A 26,839-nucleotide genomic window follows, 5' to 3' on the forward strand; every position below is an offset into this window, starting at 1 on the left:
TTATCTACTCCAGGAGAACAGAGGAGTCTAACTAGATGGGAAGGTGTGTACAACTTAACCAGCAAATCCCCACGAATCAACTGGACTACATTAATGAGGATACTCTGCAAGGCAACATTGTAGAGGGTAGCATTCTATTTAAATAACCTCCTGGATTGAAAAGGGTGTGTGCACAAAGCGGGTAGAATGTGAAAAGATTAAACAATAGCTAGAAAGTCCAGCAACCACTCAGCCTTATGGATTTCCCCAACCCACCAGCATCCGCCATATTCCAGCCCTAGCCTGATGTTGCACAATCGGCAAAGTATCCCCACAGACTCACCAGCAACCCCTCACTGCATTTTTCTGCCATGGTTGGGGGTTGTGATGTGGGCACACACTGGCCCGCTGTTCCGTCTTGCTGGCTACACTTCCCAGGCTACAGAGAGCGCTCAGCTGGCAGCACAAATCAGAGCAAAGAGACAGCAAGCTGCAGAGAAAGAGGACACAAATTAGCAATAGAAAAAAAGTAGGGGGAGGGGGCGGCGCAGGGATCAAACAAGTACTGTATAGAGGAACCTTATATTCTACACCTTCAATCTCCAGTAGGAAAAAGAAGCAGTCCAAACATTTTGCGAAAATTTTGAGTGCCCCAATCTTGTACATCTTTTCCCTACTGGACAATTAGTCTCTAAGAACAATCTTCTTTTAACTACAAAAATTACACTGTTGTTTCATAATCTTCACTCAGCACATGTTTAAAGATGGTTGAACAAGATTTTGTCACTAGGTCTGAGACAGAGCCCAGGAGCAGGAGTTAACAGACACGGCATCTGCTCCATTGTTTGGGTTTTGTTCAGTGCACTGCCATCTCTTGAAGCGGGAAAAGGCCACAAGAATCACACGTGGTTGGGAAAGAGCAGAGCTAGCGCTCAGGGCAGAGGAAGTCTTCCGGGCACTGAGCACACACAGGGGCACAGCTGCCACTAAGGACACAGATGGGAGGCAATTGCCTTCCACCCTGGTGCACCTCGTCACGTGCCGGGTCAGCTCTGCCATTGTGCCAGAGACCAGGTGGTACTGCCAGGCAATGAACAAGGGACAAGGACTGAATCCACCCTCTCCCTCATGTAGTGTAGAGCTATGTGGGGAAGCAACTTCCTTTTCAGCGATGATGTGCGTGCATCTAACATGCAAGGGCATTGTCCACACGAAGGCAGCAAAACTGAAGTGTGCAGTGCTCGTGATGAGGCACAGCTTGGCAAACAGGCGCAGAGCTGAAAAGGTGGCTTTAAGCAGCAGCTCAAGAGAACAGGATGGAGGGAGAAGAAGTGGGTGGATGTTTCAGGGACCTTGACAGCTGGACCTAAGCAAAGTGACATAAGGAGTTGAGTTGCTTGAGCATTCCCCAACCATCTCACACAACAGTTTCAGGCTGGAGGTGTTTGTTCTCTGCTGTGATGATGCTATTCAAGGGAAAGCGACAACCTGGGCTAACCTTAGACCCTTGTTCAGCCTCTCTCGCTCAAGTGGCCCAAATGCCCAACCTCATGCATGTGGTGTCAAGCGTCCCATAGAGACTGACACTACACTCAGGTACATGTGCACATGCCCCACACACATGCACAGTTGCTACAGACCCTTTTTCATGTAATACCTCTGCACTTCCCAGACACCCCAAGAATACAGTCGATGCAAGGAAAGAGAGCAAGGCTCCCAGTTCCAGCGCAAGCCTATCTGAGCATCCCCTTCCCTTACTGTTGGGCCCCAGCTGCCCTGTCTTGCTCCCTAGAGGGCTGACCTGACTGCATCAGAAATCTCTGGTCATCAGAGACCAAATATCACCTTGTTCTCCTCACCTAAGCTCAGCTGGAGAAATTTGCTTATATAAACACGGAAATTAAAGTCTTGTTCTCTTCCTCCCTCCCATAATACGCTCAGTTCTGTATACCAGGATAAACTGACACCCAAAGCAGAGCTTGGGGACCAGTCAAAAGACCTCATAAAGTCCCTGTAAATTCTGGTTATGAAGTCTAAGTTCTGAAACAAGGAGAACCTAATAGAAACTGCAAGATACATGACTAAATATTATGCAACTCTACATATTTATGCAAATATGTGCAATTTGGATTTCTGTGACCTTGCAGGTTTGGGGAGCAACCAAAAATGGGTACTTATGAATAATGTGGTAGAATCCCAAGTTCGGTTGATGCATTCGGGTGGGGGGGGGGCGGCGGCATGGGAATGAGGAGAACCTAGAGCACCATTATTGCTGCAGGAAACTCCAAGATCCTCGTGCTTGATGTTCCATGGCTGCCAGCTATATTTAGCAAGCAGACTATAAAACTTATTTCATAACTGTGCTACAATTGCCAATTTTTTTAAAATCACGGTGATCAAAAAACTTCAAAATCCACAGGGCCTTGGATATCTTATTATGTAACGACAACAGCAACTGCCAGCTGGCATAAAACATGGAAAAACAGGAGGGGTTCACTGCCCTATCATTAAAATCTCTAGGGTACAGGTGGCCAGACTGTAGACCATGAGGCACATTTGGTTCCTGGACACTTCAAAGGGTGGTTCCTGAACAGTTCAAGCCAGCAAACTGTAACTGAATGAACAGAAACTTGTAAAACATGTGTGTGTGTGTGTGTGTGTGTGTGTACGTGCACATGTGCATATGCGCACATGTATGCCTATAACAGACTTGCCCTTCTCATCCCGTTCACTTCCAAAACAACTTTTTCTTGGGATATTACTTTATCATAGTCATCCTCCTCATAACCAGTGCAATGAAAGAATGCTACAATTGCCACATTTTGTGAAAACCACTGTGATCACAAAATTCCCAAATCCACAGGGCCCTGGGTATCGTTTTTCCCCACTCTTTCAATGCATGCTTATAAGAATACATTATTAGATCTAGAAGCAGGGGTAAGCAGCGATGTGGCCAAATTTGCAGATGATACCAAACTCTTCCGGGTAGTGAAATCCAAAACGGATTGTGAGCAGCTCCAAAAGGATCTCTCCAAACTGGGGGAGTGGGCGACCAAATGGCAAATGCGGTTCAATGTTAGCAAGTGTAAAGTGATGCACATTGGGACGAAAAACCCCAACTTCAAGTATATGCTGATGGGATCTGAGCTGTCGGTGACGGACCAGGAAAGGGATCTTGGGGTTGTGGTGGACAGCTCGTTGAAAGTGTCTATTCAATGTGCGGCAGCTGTGAAAAAGGCCAATTCCATGCTAGGGATCATTAGGAAGGGGATTGAAAATAAAACAGCTAACATTATAATGCCCTTATACAAAACTATGGTGCGACCACACTTGGAGTACTGCGTACAATTCTGGTCACCACATCTTAAAAAGGACATTGTTGAACTGGAGAAGGTACAGAAGAGGGCAACCAAGATGATCAAGGGCCTAGAGCACCTTTCTTACGAGGCAAGACTACGACACCTGGGGCTTTTTAGTTTAGAAAAAAGACGACTGCGGGGAGACATGATAGAGGTCTATAAAATCATGCATGGCGTGGAGAAAGTGGAGAGAGAGAGATTCTTTTCCCTCTCACACAACACTAGAACCAGGGGTCACTCCATGAAATTGATTGCCACGAGGTCTAGGACCAACAAACGGAAGTACTTTTTCACACAACGCGTGATCCACTTGTGGAACTCTCTGCCACAGGATGTGGTAACGGCCAACAACCTGGATGGCTTTAAGAGGGGTTTAGATGACTTCATGGAGGAGAGGTCTATCAATGGCTACTAGTCAGAGGGCTGTGGGCCACCTCCAGCCTCATGGGTGTGCCTCTGAGTACCAGTTGCAGGGGAGTAATGGCAGGAGAGAGGGCATGCCCTCAACTCCTGCCTGTGGCTTCCAGTGGCATCTGGTGGGCCACTGTGCGAAACAGGATGCTGGACTAGATGGGCCTTGAGCCTGATCCAGCAGGGCTCTTCTTATGTTCTTATGTACATTAATACATAATACTGTAATACATTTTAGAGTTCTTAAACATATCATATACATTATGTCTACTGTACTTATGAAAACTCTGGACAGTTGGTCAGTATTATTAACCCTGTATTGCAGGTTGGAGGGGCACTGATAGAGGCTCACCTGGTGCTACCTACAGAGTCAATAACAAAAGATAAGATCTGAATCAGACCTTGATTCACAGGTCGCTCATGTAACCACTGCAGTGCACTAACTGTTAAAAGATGGATTAGCAAGTCTAATCTGCATTAGAGGTTATTAGTGTGGAGCAAAGCAATGACAGATACAGATCTACAAACTACAGATTAATATAATGGCACATTCTTGTGTGAGTGTCACTACATTAATTCTAGGCATGGAATTCAGCATTCTGACAATGGCCTGGGTCACACAATCCTTCAAACCTAGGTTCAATGTGAATTGTTGACATTAGCGTGATCCTGTGAATCCATGCCAAGGCAGGAATCTCAGATTCATCTCAGGTAATAAAGCACCTTGGCATGGGTTTACACAATCATACTAATGTCAGTAGCCCACATGAAACCTGGATTCAAATGACTGTGAGAACTAGGCCAGTGTTAGTAGTTACTGGTTATGGCAGAAAAAGTAAGTTTCTAGTATGTGTGGATGCACAATTCAGCTTGGAAGTGTCTCACAGAATCCCAGAAGCAAAAACGGTGATGCATTATTATTATTTTATTAATTAATCAATAGTGATAGACTACTTTTTTAACAAAATGACACTGGGAGGATGCTGTGCTGGGCTGAATAGGGACAGTTGCTTCCCCCCCACTGCTAAACATAATAGATGCACCACTTTAAAAGGCACCTCTTTGTCCAGTTAGCAGGGAAATAGGAGGGTTTTTCTATGTTCACGAAGAAAAACTTTAGTGCCCCAGCATAGATTTTGACTCCTCCCAATGACAAAGTTGTATATGTGTGTGCATGCATGCATGCCTTGGTGCGGATTTATTTTTTTTAAGTGCAGCACATTCCTAGCTTTGGGTATGTGGGAGCTAGGTACAGGAGCCTTCACAGTGTTCCTTAAAGGTGAAGTATCTGTCATATTTCAACCGGGAAACAGGCCCTGTCAAAAACACAAAATGACATCTCTCTCCAAAACTGCCACTGTCCAAGCAGAGAAGAGTTTGAAACAGAAGTCCACCCGCAAACAGCTCAGGATCCTGCCTGAGGCAAATGCATTGCTCCCAAAAATCTGGACAGCACATGATCCTGCCCAGAGCAAGAGAACAAGTTTGACAATTTCACTTCGGGGGGGGGGGGGAATGAAAGAAAACATTTATGCAGTAAAGTGACTGGCCAAGGAACCAAGATGGAAATGCAGCACAACAGAGAATGCTCTGAGGTCAGAGAAGAGGTTGTGCAACCAGAGGGTCACTCAGGAGAGGCTGGAACAGAGGCCCTTTCTGCTTCAGTGTCCTAAGTACGAGGAAGGACATGAAAGATACTCCCTCAAGCTGCCAGGGATCAGACAAGAAAAACTGTATGCTATAGTGGGAGGCTAGAACAAGGTGACACAGAAGGTATTCTGTGATATGGGATCTAACTCCACCCCTAAGCTTGAATCAGCTTCCCCCACTCTGGACAGAGACCAGAATGATGTTTCCCTTTTCATACTTGAGCAGCCCTTGTCCTGCCAACAAACTCCTAGTGAATTGGGATGTAGAAACGTTTCCTTCACTGCCATGCCAAAAACTAGGAAGTGCAATAAGAATCCCGCAAAAAGGCAGGGACATCTCACAAAAGGACACGGGGGAGCAGTGCCCAGGGATGGCACTGTGTCTCAGAGCCACTTGTCACAGACCCCAGACAATCTCTTGAATGGACCGCCCACCTTGCCCATGTGACAGAGCCATGAGGAACTGACATGTCCTTGCATTTTAAGGAAATGTTGGGAGTTCTTTTGCCAACACTGTCTTTGCCAACTGAATAGACTAGCAGCCACACATCACAGCTGTAGGGAGATCAGTTCTGCAGAAAGGTCAGCAAAGTTACCTTGGAAGAGCCAGTGATGACTTTGGGAGGAGTGCAGGGTCCTATTAGAGCTGATGGGAATATATCACACATGATACTATGGGAAGGTTTGGCTTCAGCTTGACCAAAGTGATACATTAACAGCAATCATATCTCAATACTTACAACTGATTTATTCACCATTCAGAGCTAGCTTAGTGCAATGAGTACTTCCCTAGGATGGCTATTTGAGCCACTTAGTCCAGTTCCTGGAAAACAGGGGTGCATTCCACCCACTCTGGCAGCATCTGAATGATGCTAACAATCTGCCACTGAAACACATTATACAAGCATGGTTTATATATAATAGGGCGGATTACACCGATATCTTCTCAAGGATGAAAATGACCATCTCAAGATGAGCTCAGGGGGCTGCATCTGGGATTTCATCCAGAGATTTGTTAATTCCAGCTCGTGTCTGCTGCTCCACTGGCAAGGCTGCAATGGGATCTGGTGGAGTTTATCCTCCTTTCATTTGGAAACAAAACTTTGTACAATTCCTATTTGCAATTCCAAACTGATAGCCATGTTAATTTATTGCACCAAAACCAAAACAGTTCTCTGGTATCTTGAATGGACCTTTCTTTCTACTTAGGGTATACCATAGTTTGTGCCTTTGGCAAAGTGGGCTCTGCCCCCTGAAAGTTTGTGCTGTAACAAAGGGGTTCCTAACCTGTGGTACTCTAGATGTTGCTGAAATACAGCTCAATTTATTGTGGCTGGGGATGATGGATGTTGTAGTTCAGCAACATTTGGAGAACTGTGCCGCAAGTTTGGAACTCCTGCTAACACATTTGTTTTGTCTTTAAAGTGCCACAAGATTCTCTGCTCCCCCCCCCCACAACTTTTTGAAGGAAGTACATATTGTGAAGATAAAGTGTGTGTGTGTTTGTTTGTTTGTTTGATCATCTCTGGTTTTTAGTATGGAGAAAGCTTTGTGCTTCTCAGTCAATCTTCATTACTTAATCTACCATTTAGAAACATTTTAAGTTTTTGATGTTTTATTGTGGCAAGGTACTTCACTAATTCACTGAAGAGATCTACAGCTACTCCACCCTGCTGCAATAAGATATGCATCCTGTGGAATCTGTTTTCCTACAAGATCTGCATATACTGTATTACTGTGTTAATTACGGTCCTGCAAGTTTAGGTTGCTAGTTCAGGGTGTGTTTATATTTACTCTGGGCAGCGAGAATACAATGTATTATGAAGCACGCTTTGGTTGTTGAAGCTGGCAAGTGAAACCGGAACTTTTCTCCTCGATATTGATCCCCAAGAGAGGGAGGGAGGGAGGACTGGCAACAGTTATGATAGTATCCCAAACTGCGGGACGGCGCTTTAGTGCTAAGCGAGCCTTCAACCTCATACCCGTCTCTCCACTCCTTATGTTTACGGTATCACGGCCCCAGTACTGGGTCCTCCATCCGCCGGCTTTGGAAAACACCCCAATTTGGGGAAAGCTCAACCCCAGAGGAGCTCGGAACACCTGGCCGGAGAGGGTGCGCGATCCCTTTAAAGGCAGCGGAGGGGGGCCAAGAAAAGGGGGGGTTACATCAGCTGCCACGTGGGAGTTGCTGCGCGCTCCGCCCCTGCACATGCCGGGGTGGAAAATTACAGCGCGCGGAGCCCCTCGCCCTGGCCCCGAGAAGCGTCGAACGGCTCCACCTTTCCCAGGCCAGATACCCCTTCACTCTGCTCGGCCGGGCAGCCGCTCCATCCGCAGGCACTACCCCTCTAAGATTCAGGCTCCGAGAGCCCGCTTTCCAAGCTCCAGCACCTGGGCTGCGGCGGCGCCGGGTACCTCTTCCAAGCCTTCCCCTGAAGGATGAAGGCTCGAGACAGCTCCTTGCAGAATAGCGGGAGCTGGCTAGATGCAACACATTAGGAGCGGCACCTTTGCCTTGGGCTCCCCAACAAGCCAGCGGGTGCCCCAGCAGCACGTTGTTCTCCGGCACTTCCTGCACACCGCTTGATTTCCCCTTCCCTCGTTTACAGAGGCGCGCGCGCGCACTCCTCCTCCATCGCGCCCCGGGCTCGGAGAACCTCTCGGATCGGGCCCTCGCTGCTGGGTACTCTCCTTACCCTCTCCATGCCGATCCTGTTGCCGCCTGCTGGTCCCCGCGCGCGTGCCTCACCCGGGCTTTTCAGGCGCGCTGTCAAGGTGGATCTGCTTAAAGGGAAAATTGCATCAGCCCGAACCGTACTCCGTCCTTGGCCTCGCCTCCACTGGCAGCTGTCACGGCGCTCCCTCTCTGAGCCCGGCTGCGCGTCAAGCGGGAGGATAGCTCTGGGTGGCTACCGACACTCGCTGTCTGCCCGTGGGGGCTCGGGGGCCGCCGACTTTAATGAAAGTTTTGATAGAGGAGTGAAGAAGGCACGTCCCGCCTTTCCCGCCTCGGGCTCCGCCCAGCCGACCCCGCCCCTCGTGTTGATTGGGACAATCCTGTTTCTCCGACAACGACAGCGCACCCACCCACCCCCTGCGCCTCGCGCGCTGCCTCCGTCTGCCGCGCGCCGTCAGGCTCTAGGGCGGGGGCAGCAGCAGAGACTTGGTTGCGGTGAAGAGAGGGCTCGCTGGTGAGAGAGAGGGCCCATTCGGCCCCGTCGGCGCGTAAATAAATACTGTTGCTACCCGCATGGCAAGGAAAACACACACCTCCAGGGCTCGCACAGGGCTGGGCGCACAAGCGGGGTGCGCGCGCCCGGGTGCCTACAAACACCGGGGCGCCGCGTGGCCGTAGGAAGGAATCGCTTTGGGCAGCTGTATAGGCATGCATGGCCACGCACAGACGCTGAGGGCACGCACAGGAGGAAGCGTATCGCGCACAAAGCGACATGTACGCTTCATCGTGGCAACATGTGGCACATCGATGCATAAGCAGGAAGACACGCGCGCCGGCGGTAGTTAGCATCACACCCTCTTCTGCGCAACCCCGCTCCAAGCAGCACCATGGACACCCCTTGGGGGTCACACCCCTTGCGGGGGTGGCTGTGGGGAGGACACACACACACACACACACACACTCTATTGGGGTGGCACGCCCTCCCAACCCCCATCATACTAATCAGGCATCTGAATAAGTAAGCTGTCTTGTCACAATATCCCTGTACAGGCGCCATCTACGGCCCTATCCAGACCCCATAGTAAAAGACTTAACGGGCGTGTTGTGAATGTGAACCGTTCTAGCTTGGGGGTAGAGCATCTGCCTTCCATGCAGAAAGTCCCAGGTTCAATCCCTGACATCTCCAGGTAGGGATGAGAAAGACTTCTGCCTGAAACCTTGGAGAAGCTGCTGTCGGGTAGTGCAGATAATACTGAGCTAGAGACTCCGTATAAGGCGGATTCCTACGGTCCTTGAATACGCCATGCCGCTCTTGGCTGTCTTTGCGTCCTTCCTACCTGACGGGCACCGTGCTTGCCGAGCCTCGGCTCGCAGCGCCTTGACGTTCTCTGTCTTCGATCACCTGCTAGCCAGGACCGAGAGTCCATCTGGCTTGGTGTATCACGCCAGGAAGCAGATCGCATTTGCAGCCTTGGTCTGCGGTTCAGACAAATGCTGGGCTCCGCCCCCCACCCCACCCCCGCCTCGCCTCACCTCACCTCATCCTTAACCAAAATCCATCCCAGAAAGCCTACATGATGGAACAGTGAGAGGGAAGAAGCGGGAAAGCCCTCCTCACTCAGATCCTGGCATGTCTGCTTTTGCCCCAGAGCGAGCAAGTTTCATCTCCCCCACAACCCTTGTAACTTGGTCCACAGAATTTGCTCAAGATTTGGGTCTTGCTACGTGGCATTCATGTTTCAATCTAGTCTGTGAACCTCAGGATTGTGTGCACTGCCGCCCCCTGCCGGCACATCTTGTGTCTGCTCGCAGGGCGGGAGAGTTGGGGCAGGAGAGATGAGAAGGCTTGCATTGCATCAGAATCGCCGCAAAAAGCACAGCATACTACTAGTTTCTGCTCCTCAGCGGCAAATGGGGCAGGTCCAGACATTTCCCGGATCGCCACCCACCTCGACTGCCAGCAGCCTCTCTTCCTCCGGAGCAAAATGCAGCGGGTCGTGGTTTGCCCCAAAAGGCAAGTGGCATATTGCTCCGAGGCAGAGTGTCCACGCGTCCTGCGATTCTTCTTCCTCTGGCAATCGCAAATGCCAGCACAGTGCTCAATTGACCCTTATTCCACAGAACCCACTCCACAAGTGTCAATGCAGAACGCAAGCTTCCAGCTCTCACTACTCGCTGTGACAGTTGCAGACAGTTCCAGCTCCCTCACGTTCTCTTGGCAAGTGCCTGTTACACTTGTAGCTCAGTCCTGCTCATGCTTACGCGACAGTAAACCCCACTGAATCAAGTAAGCGTGTTCAGGATCGCACCACTATAGCGGTTCAGGCTCCCAGACTCCAGGGTAACTTGTAGGTGGTTTTGAACGGAATAAGCTTAAGAGACTGGAGGAAACCATTTTCTCTTGCCATTCTTCACTAGGGAGCCACTGGAGGAGAAAGAGTCTTGCTCCCGTCCCTCGCTCCCTCCTTCCTTCTGTGGGCTGTAGTGTACGCTGTACGGCCATTCCTTTCGGGCGCAGAATGAGCAGTTTTCTTTCCAGTTCCGACGTCTAGACTCACTGTAATTGATGCTTCTGCCTTTGAGGAGAACCTGCCTCCGCATACTAAAGCAGTGAGGGTGGTGCAATCATTCTGAAACTGGACTGTAGTAGCTACTAGTATAGCGCCTTTTTCCCCTTTTTTCTTTTGCAATGTAGTAGATTATGCTTCCGCTGTCTTTAGCATCACATCTGAGGACGTCTTGACTAAGGAGAGAGCACCTGTTACTGCCCTATATCTACTATCCTACACTACTACCAGCGTTCCTCCTGTTGCATCATGGGTATATTGGGGGAAGAGGAAGGCTACATCCTCTCGTCTTGTACCACCCCCCCCCCAAAAAAATCTAAGATCAGTTTGAAGGCAAAACTCAGCAATTGGACAAAATTGCTCAGCAAATGGACTAAAGTGACAAATGTCCCAAGGATGGGCTCCAGAGGGAACAGCAACTAGCCAATTCCTGGTCGGCCATTGCCACTTGTGTCCACTGAAGAAGTCAGGAGAGAGAAGGGAGGCAAATGAACTTAGCTAAGCAGGAGGTGGCGGAGCTGAATCCTGGAGGAATTAAGACCTCATAGAGGGATGGCATCCACTGTGCTCCCCCCATGCAACTTTAAAGCTGATTCTGTTTTAAGATCCACCACCCACATTTAGGAGCCATCAGTTCCAGGGGTGGCCCAAGCTATTATGGCACCTGAGGCAAGGCACAAAATGCTGCCTTGCGGCTCCATGCCCTGGTGGGGGCCAGTCTCCTTTCAAAACGGATTCTTGCAAGCTTTGGATGTTCATGGCAGACAGGAGAAGGAAAGGTTGCTACTTGCTAGCAGTTTTGTCTTCACTCCTCATGCCTCTTGCAAGCTTTGCAAAGAGTGTGAGGAGAGATGCTCCTTCCTTACAACATTTACAAATAGCACTTACATTTATATACCGCTCTATAGCTGGAAGTTCTCTAAGCAGTTTACAATGATTTAGCATATTGCCCCCCAACATTCTGGGTACTCATTTTACTGACCTCAGAAGGATGGAAGGCTGAGTCAACCTTGAGCCCCTGGTCAGGATCGAACTTGTAACCTTCTGGTTACAGGGCAGCAGTTTTACCACTGCGCCACCAGGGGCTCCAAATGTCAGAACAATCCCCAAAAGCTGTTCCAGTGGCAATAGTGGGGGTTGGGGGGTACTTTTCTGCCCTGTTGACACCTCCATAATCCACCACCTGAAGCAACTGCTTCACCTCGCCTCATTAAAGGGCCACCCCTGCCCAATTAAATCTCCAGATCATGCTACAGAATGCCAGTTGCTGGGTGGCAGGTGAAGGCTTTTGCCTTCAATACCTGCTTGTAGGTTTCACAAAGCACCTGGCTGGCCACAGGCAGCAAATGGATACTGCCAGATGGGACAGAACTTTGATCAGATGCAGCATAACTGTTTTCAAGCTGTTCTGACCCTGGGAGTGGGAACATGTGGGAACATGTCTTTCCAATATGGCCTACTGTGTTAATAGACATAGGCATGGTCTTTATTTCAGTCTTTGACCAGCATAACAGCAAAATAAGCAAAAACAGTTAAGACAATCTACTCCTACAAAGTATGTACTGTATGTATGTATGTATGTATGTATTTAAAATATTTATACCCCTGCCCTTACCCACCACAGTTCTCTGCAGACCCTCTGCAAAATAGTGGATTTTTTTTTACTCTGGATATAAATCAGGCTACACTCTAGCCAGCAGTGAAAAACCTGAATTGTGTGTGAACTGCTCCCCAATAACTCGCAGGGACTTCAGGGTAAATCTGGCCAACATGTAAATGCAGCACCTCCATTCCAGAGGAGATGTGTGTTAAAGGGGTTTAAAAGCCCCGCGTGAAAAACCTCCTTGCAGGGGCATAACTACTATTAGGCAAGGGGAGGCGGCTGCCTAGGGGGCCCCTACGCCTCGATGGGCCCCCCAGAAGCAAGTCACATGACTATATATTGTGAAGTGTGTGTGTGTGTGTATCAGCGAGGGGCCCATTTTAAAATTTTGTCTCTGGGCCCACACTCCAGCCTTGTTACGCCCCTGCCTCCTGGAATCAAACTTGACTGAATTTGTTCAGAATTCTGAGAAAAAAACATACAGAGGCTCACACTGCATGGTTGAATGTCTCCTTTGCTAATCTGCAATGAGGGGCCCATTTTAATAATTAGTGTTTCTAGTGTGTTCTAGGCATTAGAAGTAGCACAAATATACAGTATTCAGTTCAATGTATATCACTATATATTGTGAAGTGTGCGTGTGTGTATTCAGTGAAATGTATTTCCAGACAGCATACTTATTTTGAAATATCAGACTTAAATCCTTCCTTGGGGGCCTGGGGTATGTGGAGGCCTTGGACTTTGAGTGGGGGCATTTTAAAATCTCATCTCTGGGCCCACTCCAACCTTGCTACGCCCCTGACCATCCTAAATATCAGTTTGTCAAGGAGATGTTCAAAGACCCTTCCTCATTGCTCAAGCAGCTATTTGGGTTGGTGCCCCCCCCATCACTGTTTCCAGTTTAGCATCCCTCTGCCTCCTTTTTCAAACTGGCCGTTGCAGGAAGAACAGCCATGGGGGGCTTTTTTGCTCTGACAGTGGGGAGTTTTGCAGGTAAGTGGATAGCTGGCTACAGATCCAGAGATCTGGCTACATAGCATAGTGGTTAGAGCATTGGACTCTTGGTTAGCCTCCAATCCATGGCCATATCCCTAACGAGCTTCTGCATCAGTCAGTGTCTTTTCCATGGCTTGTTTCATAATGTATTTTCCTGCATTCTAAAATGTGACTCTTCTGACCATTGGGATTTACTGCTGCTTTTTTGGTCTGATCACTAGATGCTTGCCTAATCTGATTTCTTCCCCTCCCCATGGGAACAATTCTAAGGTCAGCTATTCACCTCACTGCCTTGCAAATAATAGAGACCTAGTAGCTCTAGAATAACTAATGGGGTATATAATGATTGTTTGTATTAATGGGAAAGATAAGATCTTAATCTCAGGAAACTGTTTAACCAGGTGCTTGGAACACATTAGCAGAATGGGCAATTAAATTCACTAAGCAAAGAAATAGAAATAAATATTGTGATGCTTTGCGTTATCATATCCCTGAAGTTCTTCAGGTCTTTTCCAAATGACAACCAAAAGGGAGGGGAGAATATGGGTTAGCTTGAAATATCCTGTCCTCACAGCAATTATTTGGAAGCAGCAGGAAGATTAGTCTTTCTGTAGAGGGATTCTACAGCAAGACAAATCCATTAAAATATATATTAAAAACTAAATCAGCCCAAGCATGGGATGAGGAGTATGTTGATTGTCACCAGTGAGGTCAAGGACACTAGCCAATACATGCATGTGATGCACTCTGGCACAACCGCAGTACACCCAGCCAAACGGCCACTAGCAAGGAGGGCAGAAATGGTATATTTCAGGAAAGGAAAATATGCAGTACATTACAGTACTTGATTTAATTTATAAAAAAAAAAAAAAAAACAAACCAAAGGATGTGCAAACTTTGGAGGGAGATTCCATGTTCCCCCAAGGACAAATATTGCAGCTTAGTCTTTAGAAAATTATATTTCCCTGCAATGAGTGTGCAGACTGGGAGAAAGATTTCAAACCCCTTGTAACAACTGAATAACACCTGCGTTTTTATTATGCAGTAAAACAGTTCTCTCAACAGTCCTCACCTGGACACCTTTATTTAAGCTGAAGGCAACCATTCCTTGCAAAGTGTGTGTGTGTGTGTGTGTGTGTGTGTGTGTGTGTGTGTGTGTGTGTGTAATAGACAATGGGTAGTCTGGGACTGTTTCCTTTGGAAACAGAGGGAACATGACCAGAAGATTAAATACAACATGGTGAGGATGCAAGGAAACTTGAGAGTGCATTCTCCTTTTGCTTTCATAAGGCAGGAACAAGCCTCAGAAGACTATCCCGGATATCCAGAAGCCCTGCAGGAGAAGAAGAGACTACCTGCTTCCTGGACGCCCCCAGGATATGAGCCTGGGTTGCTGTCTGTCTGTTGCTGCTGTGTGCAACACTAAGCAACTTGCTTGCTTCCTACTTGCTGGTGCCCGCTGCTTCACCTGTGGGACTGTGGGCTCTGATGGCTGCTGCTTTTCAGGGAGTTTATGCAAGACTGGGGCCCTGGTTTCTTTGTACCACCTGCCCAGAGTAGCCAACTCTGGGCCTATATAGGGACACTGCCTGTGGTGGCGGGCCCGCCACCGAAGGGGCGACACCAAAAGGGGGCTGCCCCTTTAGGGGAGCCACTTCGGGGGATAGCCAGGGCCAGGCCTCCTGGCCCAGTGTGTTTGGCTGTGGTGGGTGGGTACTTCATATTTTGGCTTCTGCTTTAAGTCTTAGGTGAGATTGGTTTATAATGTGTCTAGGTTTGTCTGGAGGTGGGGAGTATCCACTGATTATGGGGCAGCTATTCCAGTGATGGTGGGGAACAGAAGAACTAATGTTGGCAAGTCAGCAGGCCGTTACAGGGTAACGGAAATCAGAAATCTCCTAGCTGTTTCCCCTTCTGGCTATCCTGCCAGCTCTTTGATCTTGGGGGGCAGTGCCAACCACCCAGAGAGCCTCACCTTACTCCTTTGCAATGCCAGGTCAGTCCTGAATAAATCAGAAATCACCCATGATCTGATTCTGGATGAAGGGGCTGACCTTGTATGTATCACAGAGACTTGGTTGTGGGAGGCTGGTGGCCGGGCTGGTCCCAGCTTCTCCCTCCAGGGTACTCTATTGAAGAGCAGGAGTGGGGATGTGGGCAGGGAGGTGGAGTGGCTGTGGCCTACAAGAACATCTCCATGATCAGCATCCCTGTTGAAGTGTCAAACCATATTGAATGTTCGTACTTAAGTTTGGGGACCAGGGATAGACTGGGACTTCTGCTGGTGTACTGATCACCCCACTGCCTAATGGAGTCCCTAACTGAGCTGACAGACTTGGTTGCAGGCTTGGCCAGTGGTGTAGTGCTACAGGGATGGGCAGGGATGCAATCCTGGTACTTCCTGCCCCCCCACCCCGCCCGGGTCTCAGCAGAGACACAAAGACCTTGGCTTTCTACGTGGAAGTAATGTGCTGCTCTTGCTATTCTGACTGTTTATTATGATTCTTCCTCTCTTAGGAATATAGGAAGCTGCCCTATATCAAGTCAGAGCCTTGGTCCAGCTAGCTCAGTATTATCTATTCTTACTGGCATCAGCTTTCCAAGGTTGCAGGCAGGAGTCTTTCCCAACCCTAACTGGAGATGCAGCCAGGGATTGAACCTGGGACCGTCAGCATGCAAGTTCTATGGTGGACTAATGTCAGAACATCCTAAAATGAATGACAACGAATGCCTGCTGAAATGCACTGGTTCCTTCCAAATGGCCATAGTAATGCACTGAATTTCTGAATGGCCATTTGGAAGGAACCAGTGTATTTCAGTGGGCATTCCCTTCTAGTACATAATGTACTGGAGGTCTGGGGGCACTGACAACATCACTGGGGTCTAGTGTTGGGAGTCCCCCAGGCTTGTGGTGGTGGGGGACTTCAATGTTCATTCCAGGACCAATTTGTCTGGGGCAGCTCAGTAGTTCATAGCAGCCATGACAACTATGGGCCTATCCCAAGTCTGACACATATTGCTAGTCACACACTTGATTTGGTCTTTCACTCTGATCAGGGTGCTGTTGTGGGTGGGGACTTCTGAGATTTCCCCATTATCATGGACGGACCACCATCTGGTTACGGTTGGACTAACAATCACATCCCACCTCTGCAGGGGTGAGGGGCCTATTAGGATGGTCCGCCCAAGAAGGTTATTGGATCCAATAGGATTCCAAGAAGCCTTGGAAGGACTTAGTGTTGACTCTGCTGGCAACCCTTTTGATGCCCTGGTGGAGAATTGGAACAGCAAATTCACCAGCACAGTAGACATGATGATCACTCCTAAGCAGTGTTCTCTCTAACATTTTTCATCTGTGTGCAGAATGGATTTTGTTCTGGGCAACAGTATCAAGGCAGTATGCGCGCACATGCATTCAAAATGGGGCCTTCCTGATTCAACCTGAGCGGTATCTAAAATTAACTGAGTGGACATAAAAAAATGTGTGAGTGTGCACACACGTGCACACCTTAGAGGGAACGCTGCTCCTAAGTGTCCTCACCTACCCCGCTTTGAAACTGGCCCTTTGGTAAGGAAGAACTACAGGGGCTGAAGCGGCAAGGTAGATGACTGGAACGCAAGTGCAGAAACACCCGACTCGAATCTGACAGATTACAACATAGAGCACATTTGAAGATCGATGCTCAGGCGATACAAAGATATTCTTTTCTGCCAATAATATCTGGGTGTCTGCAAGCTCACGCCCAGTGGAGTTGTTCAGGGTTGAGAGAGGACTAGTACGTGCCCCTTTCCACTTGAATCAGAATCTGGAACCAACAATTACTTACTGTGATGTTGTTTTAATGATTTCTTTGTCAATAAAATATCTCATATTTGGGTCAACTTAGACTCAGAGCCCACAATTACTGCAGTGTATGATGCAGAGATGTCGAGCAACTCCTCTTATGTAGTTAGGCTGGATTAGTTTCAGTGTGTGACTCCTGAGGATATGGACAAGCTGCTTGGCACAGTGCAGGGTACCACCTGTTCTCTTGACCCTTGCCCAATTTGGCTTATATTATATGGCAGGGTGATTGTTGTAGAAGACCTAGTAGAGATCATAAATGCTTCTCTGAGGAAGGGCAGGATGCCTCCTTGTCTTAAAGAGGCAATTAAAGAGCTCTTCTGAAGAAGCCTCTGTTGGATCCCTCAGAGTTAAGCCACTATAGGTCTGTTTCCAACCTTCTATGGTTGGGCAAGGTAATTGAAAAGGTGGTGGCCTCCCAGCTCCAGGCAGTCTTGGAGGAAACTGATTGTCTAGACCCATTTCAAACTGGTTTTCGGGCGGGCTATGGGGTGGAGACTGCCTTGGTTGGTCTGATGGATGATCTCCAATTGAGAATTGACAGAGGAAGTGTGACTCTGTCAGTCCTTTTGAACCTCTTAGTGGCTTTCAATACTATTTGTTGGGAATTCTCTCTGGTAAGAGATACCCTTCTAATATAGCAGAGTGCACAGAGGCACAACACAGCGGAGTCTGCCCAGGCATGCATGTATGCTAAGAGTAAAACAACTTGGAGCCAGTTCATAGTTTCAAATCAATATAAGGAGTATTTATTAGTGAATTATTTATTATTTATTATTTATTATTATTTATTTATTATTTATTAGTGAATTATTTATTAGTGAATTATTTATCCATTCTAGATAGTAAAGTGGCGAGATAGGATCTCTAATCTAGCTAGCTAGCTGGATGCACATGGATGCATCTCTGCACACATGGTGCAGAGAGAGAGAGGAGCTTGCATGTTGCAAGGGAGAGAAAAGGAAGAGGAAGTGGCAGGCAGGCAGGAAGTAAATCAGTCCCTAAGAGTAGCAATCTACATACCAAAGGGATAGTGTCAGAGCAGTAGAGAAGGGATGACCAATGTCTTGACCTCTCTAGCCCTCTGACTCACTAGTCTGTCCCCCTCTGTCATTGAGACATGAGACAGCGCAAAGTCCTTAACTTCCAACACTATTTACTATAGTATCCTTCTTGAGCGTATGAGAGAGTTGGCGGTGGGAGGCACTGCTCTACTGTGGTTCCGCTCTTACCTCTTGGGCAAATTCCAGATGGTGTCCCTTGAAGACTGTTGCTCTGCAAAATGTGAATTTTTGTATGGTGTCCCTCAGGGCTCCATATTGTCTCCAGTGTTGTTTAACATCTACATGAAACCTCTGGGAGAGATCAGCAGGAGATTTGGTACAGGGTGTTATCAGTGTGCTGATGACACCCAAATCTATTTCTCCATGTCAGCATCATCAGGAGAAGGCATAACCTCCATAAATGCCTGCCTTGAGATGGTGATGGGCTGGATGAGGGATAACCAACTGAAAAAGAATCCAGATAAAACAGAAGTACTTATTGTGCAGAATTGGAACTTGGAAGACGATTTTGATCTGCCAGGTCTGGATGGGGTCACACTTCCCCAGAAGGAAAAGGTACGCAGTCTGGGTGTGTTTCTGGATCTAAGCCTCTCCCTGGTGTCCCAGCTTGAGGCAGTGGCCAGAGGTGTTTTCTATCAGCTTCGGCTGATACACCAGCTACATCCGTTTTTTGAGATCAGAACAGTGGTACATATGCTGGTAACCTCTAGACTTGACTACCGCAATGTGCTCTGTGTGGGGCTGCCTTTGTACATAGTCTGGAAACTGCAGTTGGCCCAGAATGCGGCAGCCAGGTTGGTCTCTGGGTCATCTTGGAGATATCATATTACTCCTGTTTTGAAAGAACTACTCTGGCTGCTGATAGGTTTCCAGGAGGCTTTAGAGACAGTGCTTTTATTTCAAATCCACTCCGGATTGGAGTGTGCCAGTCCACATATTAGCTGGATTTACCCCAAAATCCCTACAGGCTATCAGGGACCAGGACAGACAGGACTTTCTTTCCCCCCTGAATGGAGGTTGTGCTTTCTGGCTTAGCCCAAAGTATGTCTGGCTTTTAAAAAATCCTCTAGTTTCAGAGGCTTTTGAAAACAAAATCAAAATTGGGGCTTCTGTTTTGTCCCACAGTTTCTCTGTTATGTGTGGGGTGGTCATGCCAGTAAATCCGCGTTTCCCAAAACTCAGTGAAGGGGAGTTTGACAGCTGTTTGGGGTATGGTCTGCTCTAAGTGCAAGCGCTGGCGGGGGTGGGGGGGGGAGGTGTTGTTGCAGATTGGGGAGACTCTGTTGAGGGAGTCCAGAAAGGGAGGGGGAGGGAGAAATTCCTGAGTTAAACACAAGCACAAACTGCAAAATGTGTGTCTTCCTATGTTTTACATAGGCTTTAGATATGCAGAATGAATGTAACCTGAACCCCGTTTTGTCTGAGCTGCTTCCATTAGGGTTGTGTGTGGGGTGGGGGGCATGAGGTGATGAAGGAAGTCACTCACAAAGGCAAGGGTTCCGCTTCCTCCTGTTCGATCCAGCTGCTTGGCAACTCGTCATGCCGTCCTTCCACTCTTAGCTGTCAAACTAAAACAACAACAACCCCACTCTCTTGCCTCTTCCTCTGTGGTATGATTTGTGATTGGTTGGAGGAAAAACCTGGAGCAAATAGGGAAAAGATCTGCTAGGGAGTGCGGGGAGGAGCCGACATCTATGTGAACTGTCAATTTAATCCCCCAAATTAAACATCTTGCTAATTTGCTGCAAAGCAGATTCACTCTTCAGGTACCCCGTGGCATGAAGCCATGTATTTAATAACTCCCTGGCAAAATACAAGATGCTGATGATAACCTATAAAGCCCTAAACAGCTTAGGCCCTGGGTATTTAAAACTTTTTCTTTGCCATGAGCCCATCTGCCCATTGAGTTCATCTGGAGAATTTCATCTGCAGTAGCCACTCATTTGGTGGCTACTCAGGGATGGGCCTTCTCCGTTGTTGCCCCAAGGCTTTGGAATGCACTCACTGCTTAAATAAGGGCCTCCCCATCTCTGACAACTTTTAAGAAGGCCGTTAAGACACATTTGTTCACCCAGGCTTTTAATTAGATTCACATTTTAAAATAGTTTTAACATTGTGTCAAATTTTTAAATTTTAATGTTTTAACATTTTAATTCTGTTTTAATTTGTATTTTATTGTGAACCACCCAGAGACTAAAGTTTTGAGCAGTATAAAAGTGTGTTGTGTTAAATAAATAAATACACCACCAAATAAACAAAAATTAGAACAACCAGTACTTAACTGTGGGGAATGTCTCAAAGAAGAAAAGTGACTCTTTGTTAACAAACACACACTGTAGTGACACATTTTTGAGCATCTGATGAAGCCTGCCCTTGCCCATGAAAACTTATGCTGGAATACATTGGTTATTAGTCTTAAAGGTGACACAGGACTTCTTGTTGATTTTTGCCTCACATCCCTTGCCTCCTTTGACTTGGTAGGCAAAATATAGACAGCAAGACAGTCAAAACAATCCTTGTAGCTCCACCCAGGAGGATCAGATATGCAGGGCAGGCAGAGAGATCTTTATGGGATTTAGTAAACTGGACAACAAAATGTCAATTGCCACCAGTTTTCTCTACACCCACCCTGAATTTGCTGAAAAAACACCCCCCTCCCAAAAATATTTCTTGTCAACCCAGTCATAAGCTAGAACATTTTTAGTTGTCAGAAACATTAATGCTGTTCTGACTGCTGATTGACCATCCTTGTTGAATGCTGACAGTCAGGAGGATTAGATTATCTTTCCTCAATAGAACTGTGAGCTCTACACTGTGCTGGATTCTAGCCCAGGTGCCTGAGGCAGTCAGCCTTCCTCCGATGGCCAGCATTAGGAGACAGTGAGCCCAGAGCAGCTCAGGGTGGGTTTCTGCATACCTGCAACCCAGTACAGGAGGACAAGGGAGCTGCCGGAGGGGATGGTTGGAGGCTCTCTATATAGGCCCTAGGCTGGGAGTACCCAGTGCTGGCTAATGCAGGAGAGTGGGTACCACAGGAGGCTGCTAAGTGACTGTGGGCCATTTCTCGCTGGGACTATGCCTGTAATGCAGGCCGCCAGAAGCAGTCTTACCCCTGGACTTTGGGGCCGAAGTCCAGGGCCTCCACAGCTCCTGCCCTCCCCCTCAAATCCCCTTTAGTCTGTCCTGGGTGGTGTGGTTACCTAGTGGAGCATAATGATGCTTAATATGCAGGGGGGCGGGGGGCCTCCAAAGGCCTTTGGGTCCAGGCTCCAAAATTACCTAGGTGCACCTCTGCAGGCTACCAGTCCTCTTCATGAAGGCTAGAGGGCAAGGGGGTCCAGTGATGAAGCAACAAGCTGGCCCCTGGGCAAGACAAGGCACTGATGGCTGGGTAACACCACAACTGTCTGGCTTGGGGTCACGACAACAACCCTGTACCTGGATGCCAATAAAAGTCCTTTTGAGCATCAGACCTCCTACTTCATTTCCACTGCTTTTTGCAGACCACGACGAATCCCAGTCCCTTTGATGTGGAACTGCCCTCCTGGAGCAGCAACCCTGACAAGGACATAGCCGTTAGTGACTGGAGTGTTAACAGCGAATATGCTTGCAGGGTGGAATTCTGAGACTGTTCTTCCAATGTGGCAGAAGCAGAAAGGAAAGCAGCTGCAGTCTTGAACTGGAGTCAGGGACCAACAGGCGAAGATCCTCTGCACGTGAATATATCGTGCTGTGCTAGCCTTTGGATGCCAGTTGATCAAAGCATCTGCTTTCCTGGGAACTGAGGGGCACAAAGAGACGTTACAATCATCCCAGCCCAGCAACCAGTACCTCTGCAGCTGATCGACATATCAGAGGGGCCACTCTTAGAGGGACAGGCTGCAAGAGAGGCAAGAGGGAGCGGTCTGTGGCTCCCACTCCTATGGGTGTGTTTTTGTTGCACGAGGGGGCAAATTACAGATAACATAGCTTTGTCTGCATTAAAGTGATAAAACAACCCCAACCTTCTTCCAATGTGCTTCTTTGCTTTCCCCACCTAATCAAATTTGCCAAGCCCAGCACTGCAGCTTTCTGAAGGCATCTTTAATGTTCCTTTTTTTCCCCAGGTGCTGACATCATTAATTGTATAATTGGCCACTCCTCTACACAGAATACGGTGCTAGTCTGTCCATACAATGTAGGGCTGTGCTTTAACTCTCCCACATCCCAAAACTGTCATGCCGTTAAAGGGAAAAGGTGAGGGGGACAAGAATAAGGAAAACACAGGAGTATTACATTTAGGAAGCAAAGCTGTATTACATTCAGAGTAATAACTGTGTGGATGGCTGGTGTCCATCCCAGAGAAAAGGCCTGATATAGATAAAGTTACTGTCTGAAAGCTGAGGGGTTTTAGCTGAATGGATCTAGCCCAGAACCCATTGAGTGTGTCTGATGCATACAGATAGCAGAGATGCAGCCAAATTAAGTGGCGCAGCAGGGAAATGCTTGACTTAACTAATTTAATTGTTTTTTAAGATGTTTTTAAATTGGTGTTTATATTTGTATTTCTGTTTTAATTGTTTTTAATGATTTTTGTTTTAATTATTTTTAATGATTTCTGTTTTTAATTGTAAACCGCCCTGAGCCATTTCGGAAGGGCGGTATAAAAATCAAATAAATAAATAATAATAATAATAAATAATAACAAGCAGAAGGTTGCCAGTTTGAATCCCCGCTGATACTATTTCGGGCAGCAGCGATATAGGAAGATGCTGAAAGGCATCATCTGATACTGTGCGGGAGGAGGCAATGGGAAACTCCTCCTGTATTCTACCAAAGACAACCACAGGGCTCTGTGAGCACCAGGAGTCAAAATCGACTTGATGGCACACTTTACCTTTACCTAGCCAAATATGAGGCAACATCTGAAGAGCTGCACAAAAGCTATGCCTGTTGTAGTTAATAAACAGATCCTCAGATAACCTATCTGTAATTCTGTAAAGTAGTTCACACAAGCAGCCCTACCTGGGTAGAACTGCTTGTGTGAAGCACTGGGATTGGCCTCAGTCAGCCAGGATTGGCCCTCGGGGCAGCCCGGATTTTTTATACAACCATTTATCTGGGTAGAAGGGTGCAAGCCGCTCTGCTCTCTGCAGCAGCTACCATGTGCACAGGGACTCAGTGTGGCTACAGGAGCAAGATGATCATGTGTGGGAAGGTAGGTATACTCCTGCCTTCCCCCTAGCCCTCCCTAGCCACCAGGGATTTCAGCCATGTGAATGACCATTTTATGTTAAACCTATTGGCAGATGCATGCAAGGTTTTTTTGTGGGTTTTTTGTCCCAGAAATCTGAGGAGGACACTAAGGAGAGAAGAATCTGAGGAAGAGATGTTTCAAGTGAAGATCTGAGGTAGAAAACTGAGAGGAGACTCAGAGAACTGAGAGAGAGCCTTCTACAGAGGGGCTGTGAGGAGTGAGTGAGTGAGAGAGAGAGCGAGCGAGCCCGACAACATGAAGAAATACTGACAAATTAGAGGCCTGCAGCAGATGCATCCAGCCAAGGGCCCTGCATCAGTCACAGATCTGAGAGGTTAATTTACATTGATCTTATGTTAGGTTTGCTTTATTCTAGCTGTTTCATTCTTTATTCATATCTGTTTCATATGTTTCAGGTCAAAGAGGAAACAGACTGCATGCTGGGACTGTGCATAGATCCACTTATCAGATCCGATCCAGTTCCAGTCCAGTGCAAGCAATTATTGTATTGTTAATCTGATATTAATACCAGCCTGGATTGAACTGTTTGATGCATTACCATCAGGTTAGTATTAATTAATTAATTAATTAATTAATTATATTAAAATTTTATTATATACTGCCTCATCCAAAGACTCCAGGTGGTGAACAACAACAATACCAATACCAATTAATTTTAAAATAATAATAATAGGGCAAATGCCTGGCGAAACAGATGGGTCTTAAGGAGGGCCTTAAAAACAGCCAGGGAGGGGGCTGAACAAATCGGGGGGGGGGAGAGTGTTCCAAAGAAGGTATATCACCCCATATGATCCATCTGATCCATTTTATTTATTTATTATTTCTCTGTGTAAACCGCCCTGAGCCATTTTTGGAAGGGCAGTCTAGAAATTGAATTAATAATAATAATGATAATGATAATAATAATAGGAAGAAGAAGAAGAAGATATAATGGCCCATAGGAAATAATGGTAAATTAGCTATACATATATTATTTTAAGTCAGAATGGGATGAAAATTCCAGACATGGTAGCCCTTAAATAGAGTTGATGGTGAACCCTTCTTAGATCTTGATACCAACCCCTATTTCATGCAGAAGTGCCAGGGTTTCTGAGAAGTGGGCTCAGCCCCCTTTCCCATTTCTGCTTGGCTTAGATTCTTACTTTACTTTGATATCTGGAGGCATAAGTAACCCCTTCTGAGAAAATGGTGTCCCCCAAAGTACATGCAGTTATGTGCTCGGGTTTCTGAGAAGGAGGTGACCCCCACCTTTCTGCTTTGCTTGGGTACTTTGCTTCTGTGAAGACTTTGTTCCCAAGTTAAAGGCAGATAAGTCTGGGGGTGGGGAGGTTTGCAGCCAGGAAGGGATGCATCAGGCTCTTGGAAATAGCAGCAAAGCACCTTACAAGAGCTGAACTAAGACCTGAGGGAATGTGCTGAACTAAGAACACAGAACAGGGCATGCATTGCTGGCACTTTGTGTAATGGAGTGGAAGAGCACCGGCAGGCAAAGTAGAATTAATAATGATGATGATGATGATGATGATGATGATGATGATGATAAATAAATTATTATTTCTACATCCCTCCCCACAAGAAGTGTGATTGGAAGGGAACAGAGAGGCTAGAGACACAGATGAACCAATATTTTGTGCAGCTGCAAGTCTGAGGAGGCACTGAAACAATGTACATCTAGATAGGTCAATCATATAACTGCTGCCCTTTCCCCCTCAGTGTTTTCCATATATGACACATTACCATATTCAAAGAGAAACAAGTTTTAGGTGGGGGCTGTGTCAAACTGGATAAGACGGTTGTTCCAATATGATGCATAGCCCTGCCACATACCTCTTTCACCCAGGTCAGCAGAATGGTGACCAGAGATCAATTATAAAATAACTGGATGACGTATATTAACATGGTTGGGCTTTAACTATTATTTGACAGGTCCTGCTGTCCAAATGATGTTGACCTTTTCATCTTTGGTCCTCATGAACATTTGTTCAGTATTCTTTGCAACACACTACCCAATTTAAGGGTAAACTCTATATGATAATGTTGAAGGCAGGAAGGTCGGCATTCTCTAAGGTTAGAAGACACCAATACTGTTGAATGTACAGCAACATCTGTGTGTTACTGAAGATTCTGTCAGTGCACTGGATAGGGAACATAAAGAATATGAATGGAATGAGATTTATGATGTTTAATATGCAGCACAGAAAATAAAATCTGCAGACTGAATGTGTCTCTCTCCCTGCAGGCGTGCTAGAGCAGAATTTAAAAAGGGCTAACTACAATTCAATGATGTGAAAAAATACATCAAGAAGTCAGCCAACAACATTTCAATTTGTCATCATGGCTACAAAAGTAGACAGTGATAATCAGCTGCTAATTCCTGTCTGAGGGGCAACAATGCCTGGTTGACAAAGATTGTATTTGTGTCTGAAGAGATACATAGTGATGAAACGAACAATGAACAAATTATTTCTGTGTCATCAAAAGAGAGTGACAGTGGCTAACAAATTAGTGCTACTACAAGCAGTAAAACACTATTATGCTTTTTAAATAAATTAAGCACAATCCAGCCAAAGTGAAGCACATTTAATTCCAATTGATTTAAATGGGAAAGTTAAACCAGTGTTTTATCTTTATCTTTCACTGGATCACATCCAATATTTCTAGCTGTATGTCAACATTTTTTCCTCATGACTAAAAAACAATGTTCATTACATTTGTACCACGTAAAAAACAACGTACAATGTACATACTGGATATGATTCTTCCCAGTGCAGGCACCTGTGATCTTGACTGAGCAAGGGAAAGGGGTTTATGGTTCACATAACTTGACCAAGTGGAAGTGGAGGGCTGGATACAGACATGAGAAATGTGCCCATTCCCTGAAATGCCCTGGCACACTACCTGCATGTGATGCTGTCCAAGCATCTTGAGCAAAGCAGAATAAATTGAGCCTATGGGGATCTCACCATGCACATGCATTGTATGCAGGGGAACTGTATTATCATTTATTCAGTGTATAAGTTATAATCCACTTTTCCAGAAAGATCTGTGTCCAAAACTGCTTACAAAACAGCAGCAGCAGGAGCAACAACAACAGAATACAAAACTATAAAGCAGGTTAAAAGCACACGATCAACATTGCAACTGAAAGAATAAAACAATAAGGTAGCATCGGATCAAAGCAGTCTCAACACAGATAATTAAGGACTAAATGCCAGTCTGAACATACAGATGTTCAAGACCTGGCTAAATAGGAGGGAGCCAGGTGGACCTTGCTGGGGGGGGGGTCATTACAAAGTGTTGATGTCACCACCAAAAATACTGCTCTGTATACCTGTCTGCTGAATCTCTGGTGGTGACAGGACAGAAAGCAGAACTCTGGAAGCCAATCTCAGGGTTTAGGCAAACTTATATGGGAGAAGGCAGTTCTTGAAAT

The 26,839-nt window shown here is 46.7% G+C and overlaps 1 protein-coding gene and 1 long non-coding RNA gene across 3 annotated transcripts in view; one reads left to right on the forward strand and one right to left on the reverse strand.

Moving 5' to 3' along the window:
- Positions 1-8,234, reverse strand: part of SLC6A9 (solute carrier family 6 member 9) — a 65,056-nt gene extending 56,822 nt beyond the window's left edge. Inside the window, exons 1-2 of one of the 2 annotated variants that reach the window (XM_053251115.1) lie at positions 8,095-8,234; positions 323-469 (exon numbers count right to left, since the gene is read on the reverse strand). In XM_053251115.1, the coding sequence (XP_053107090.1) occupies positions 323-352 (30 nt within the window). In that variant the 5' untranslated portion in view covers positions 353-469; positions 8,095-8,234. The remainder of the gene's footprint in view (positions 1-322; positions 470-8,094) is intronic. The other variant, XM_053251116.1, reaches the window with a different exon arrangement.
- Positions 8,235-8,474: 240 nt separating this feature from the next.
- On the forward strand, positions 8,475-26,087 carry LOC128325403 (uncharacterized). The gene is made up of 4 exons (XR_008307429.1): positions 8,475-8,589; positions 23,475-23,719; positions 23,802-23,950; positions 25,646-26,087. It is a non-coding gene; the product is annotated as an uncharacterized LOC128325403 (long non-coding RNA).
- Positions 26,088-26,839: the final 752 nt, after the last annotated feature.

This window comes from Hemicordylus capensis, chromosome 4 (assembly GCF_027244095.1).
Source record: "Hemicordylus capensis ecotype Gifberg chromosome 4, rHemCap1.1.pri, whole genome shotgun sequence".
NCBI lineage: Eukaryota > Metazoa > Chordata > Lepidosauria > Squamata > Cordylidae > Hemicordylus > Hemicordylus capensis.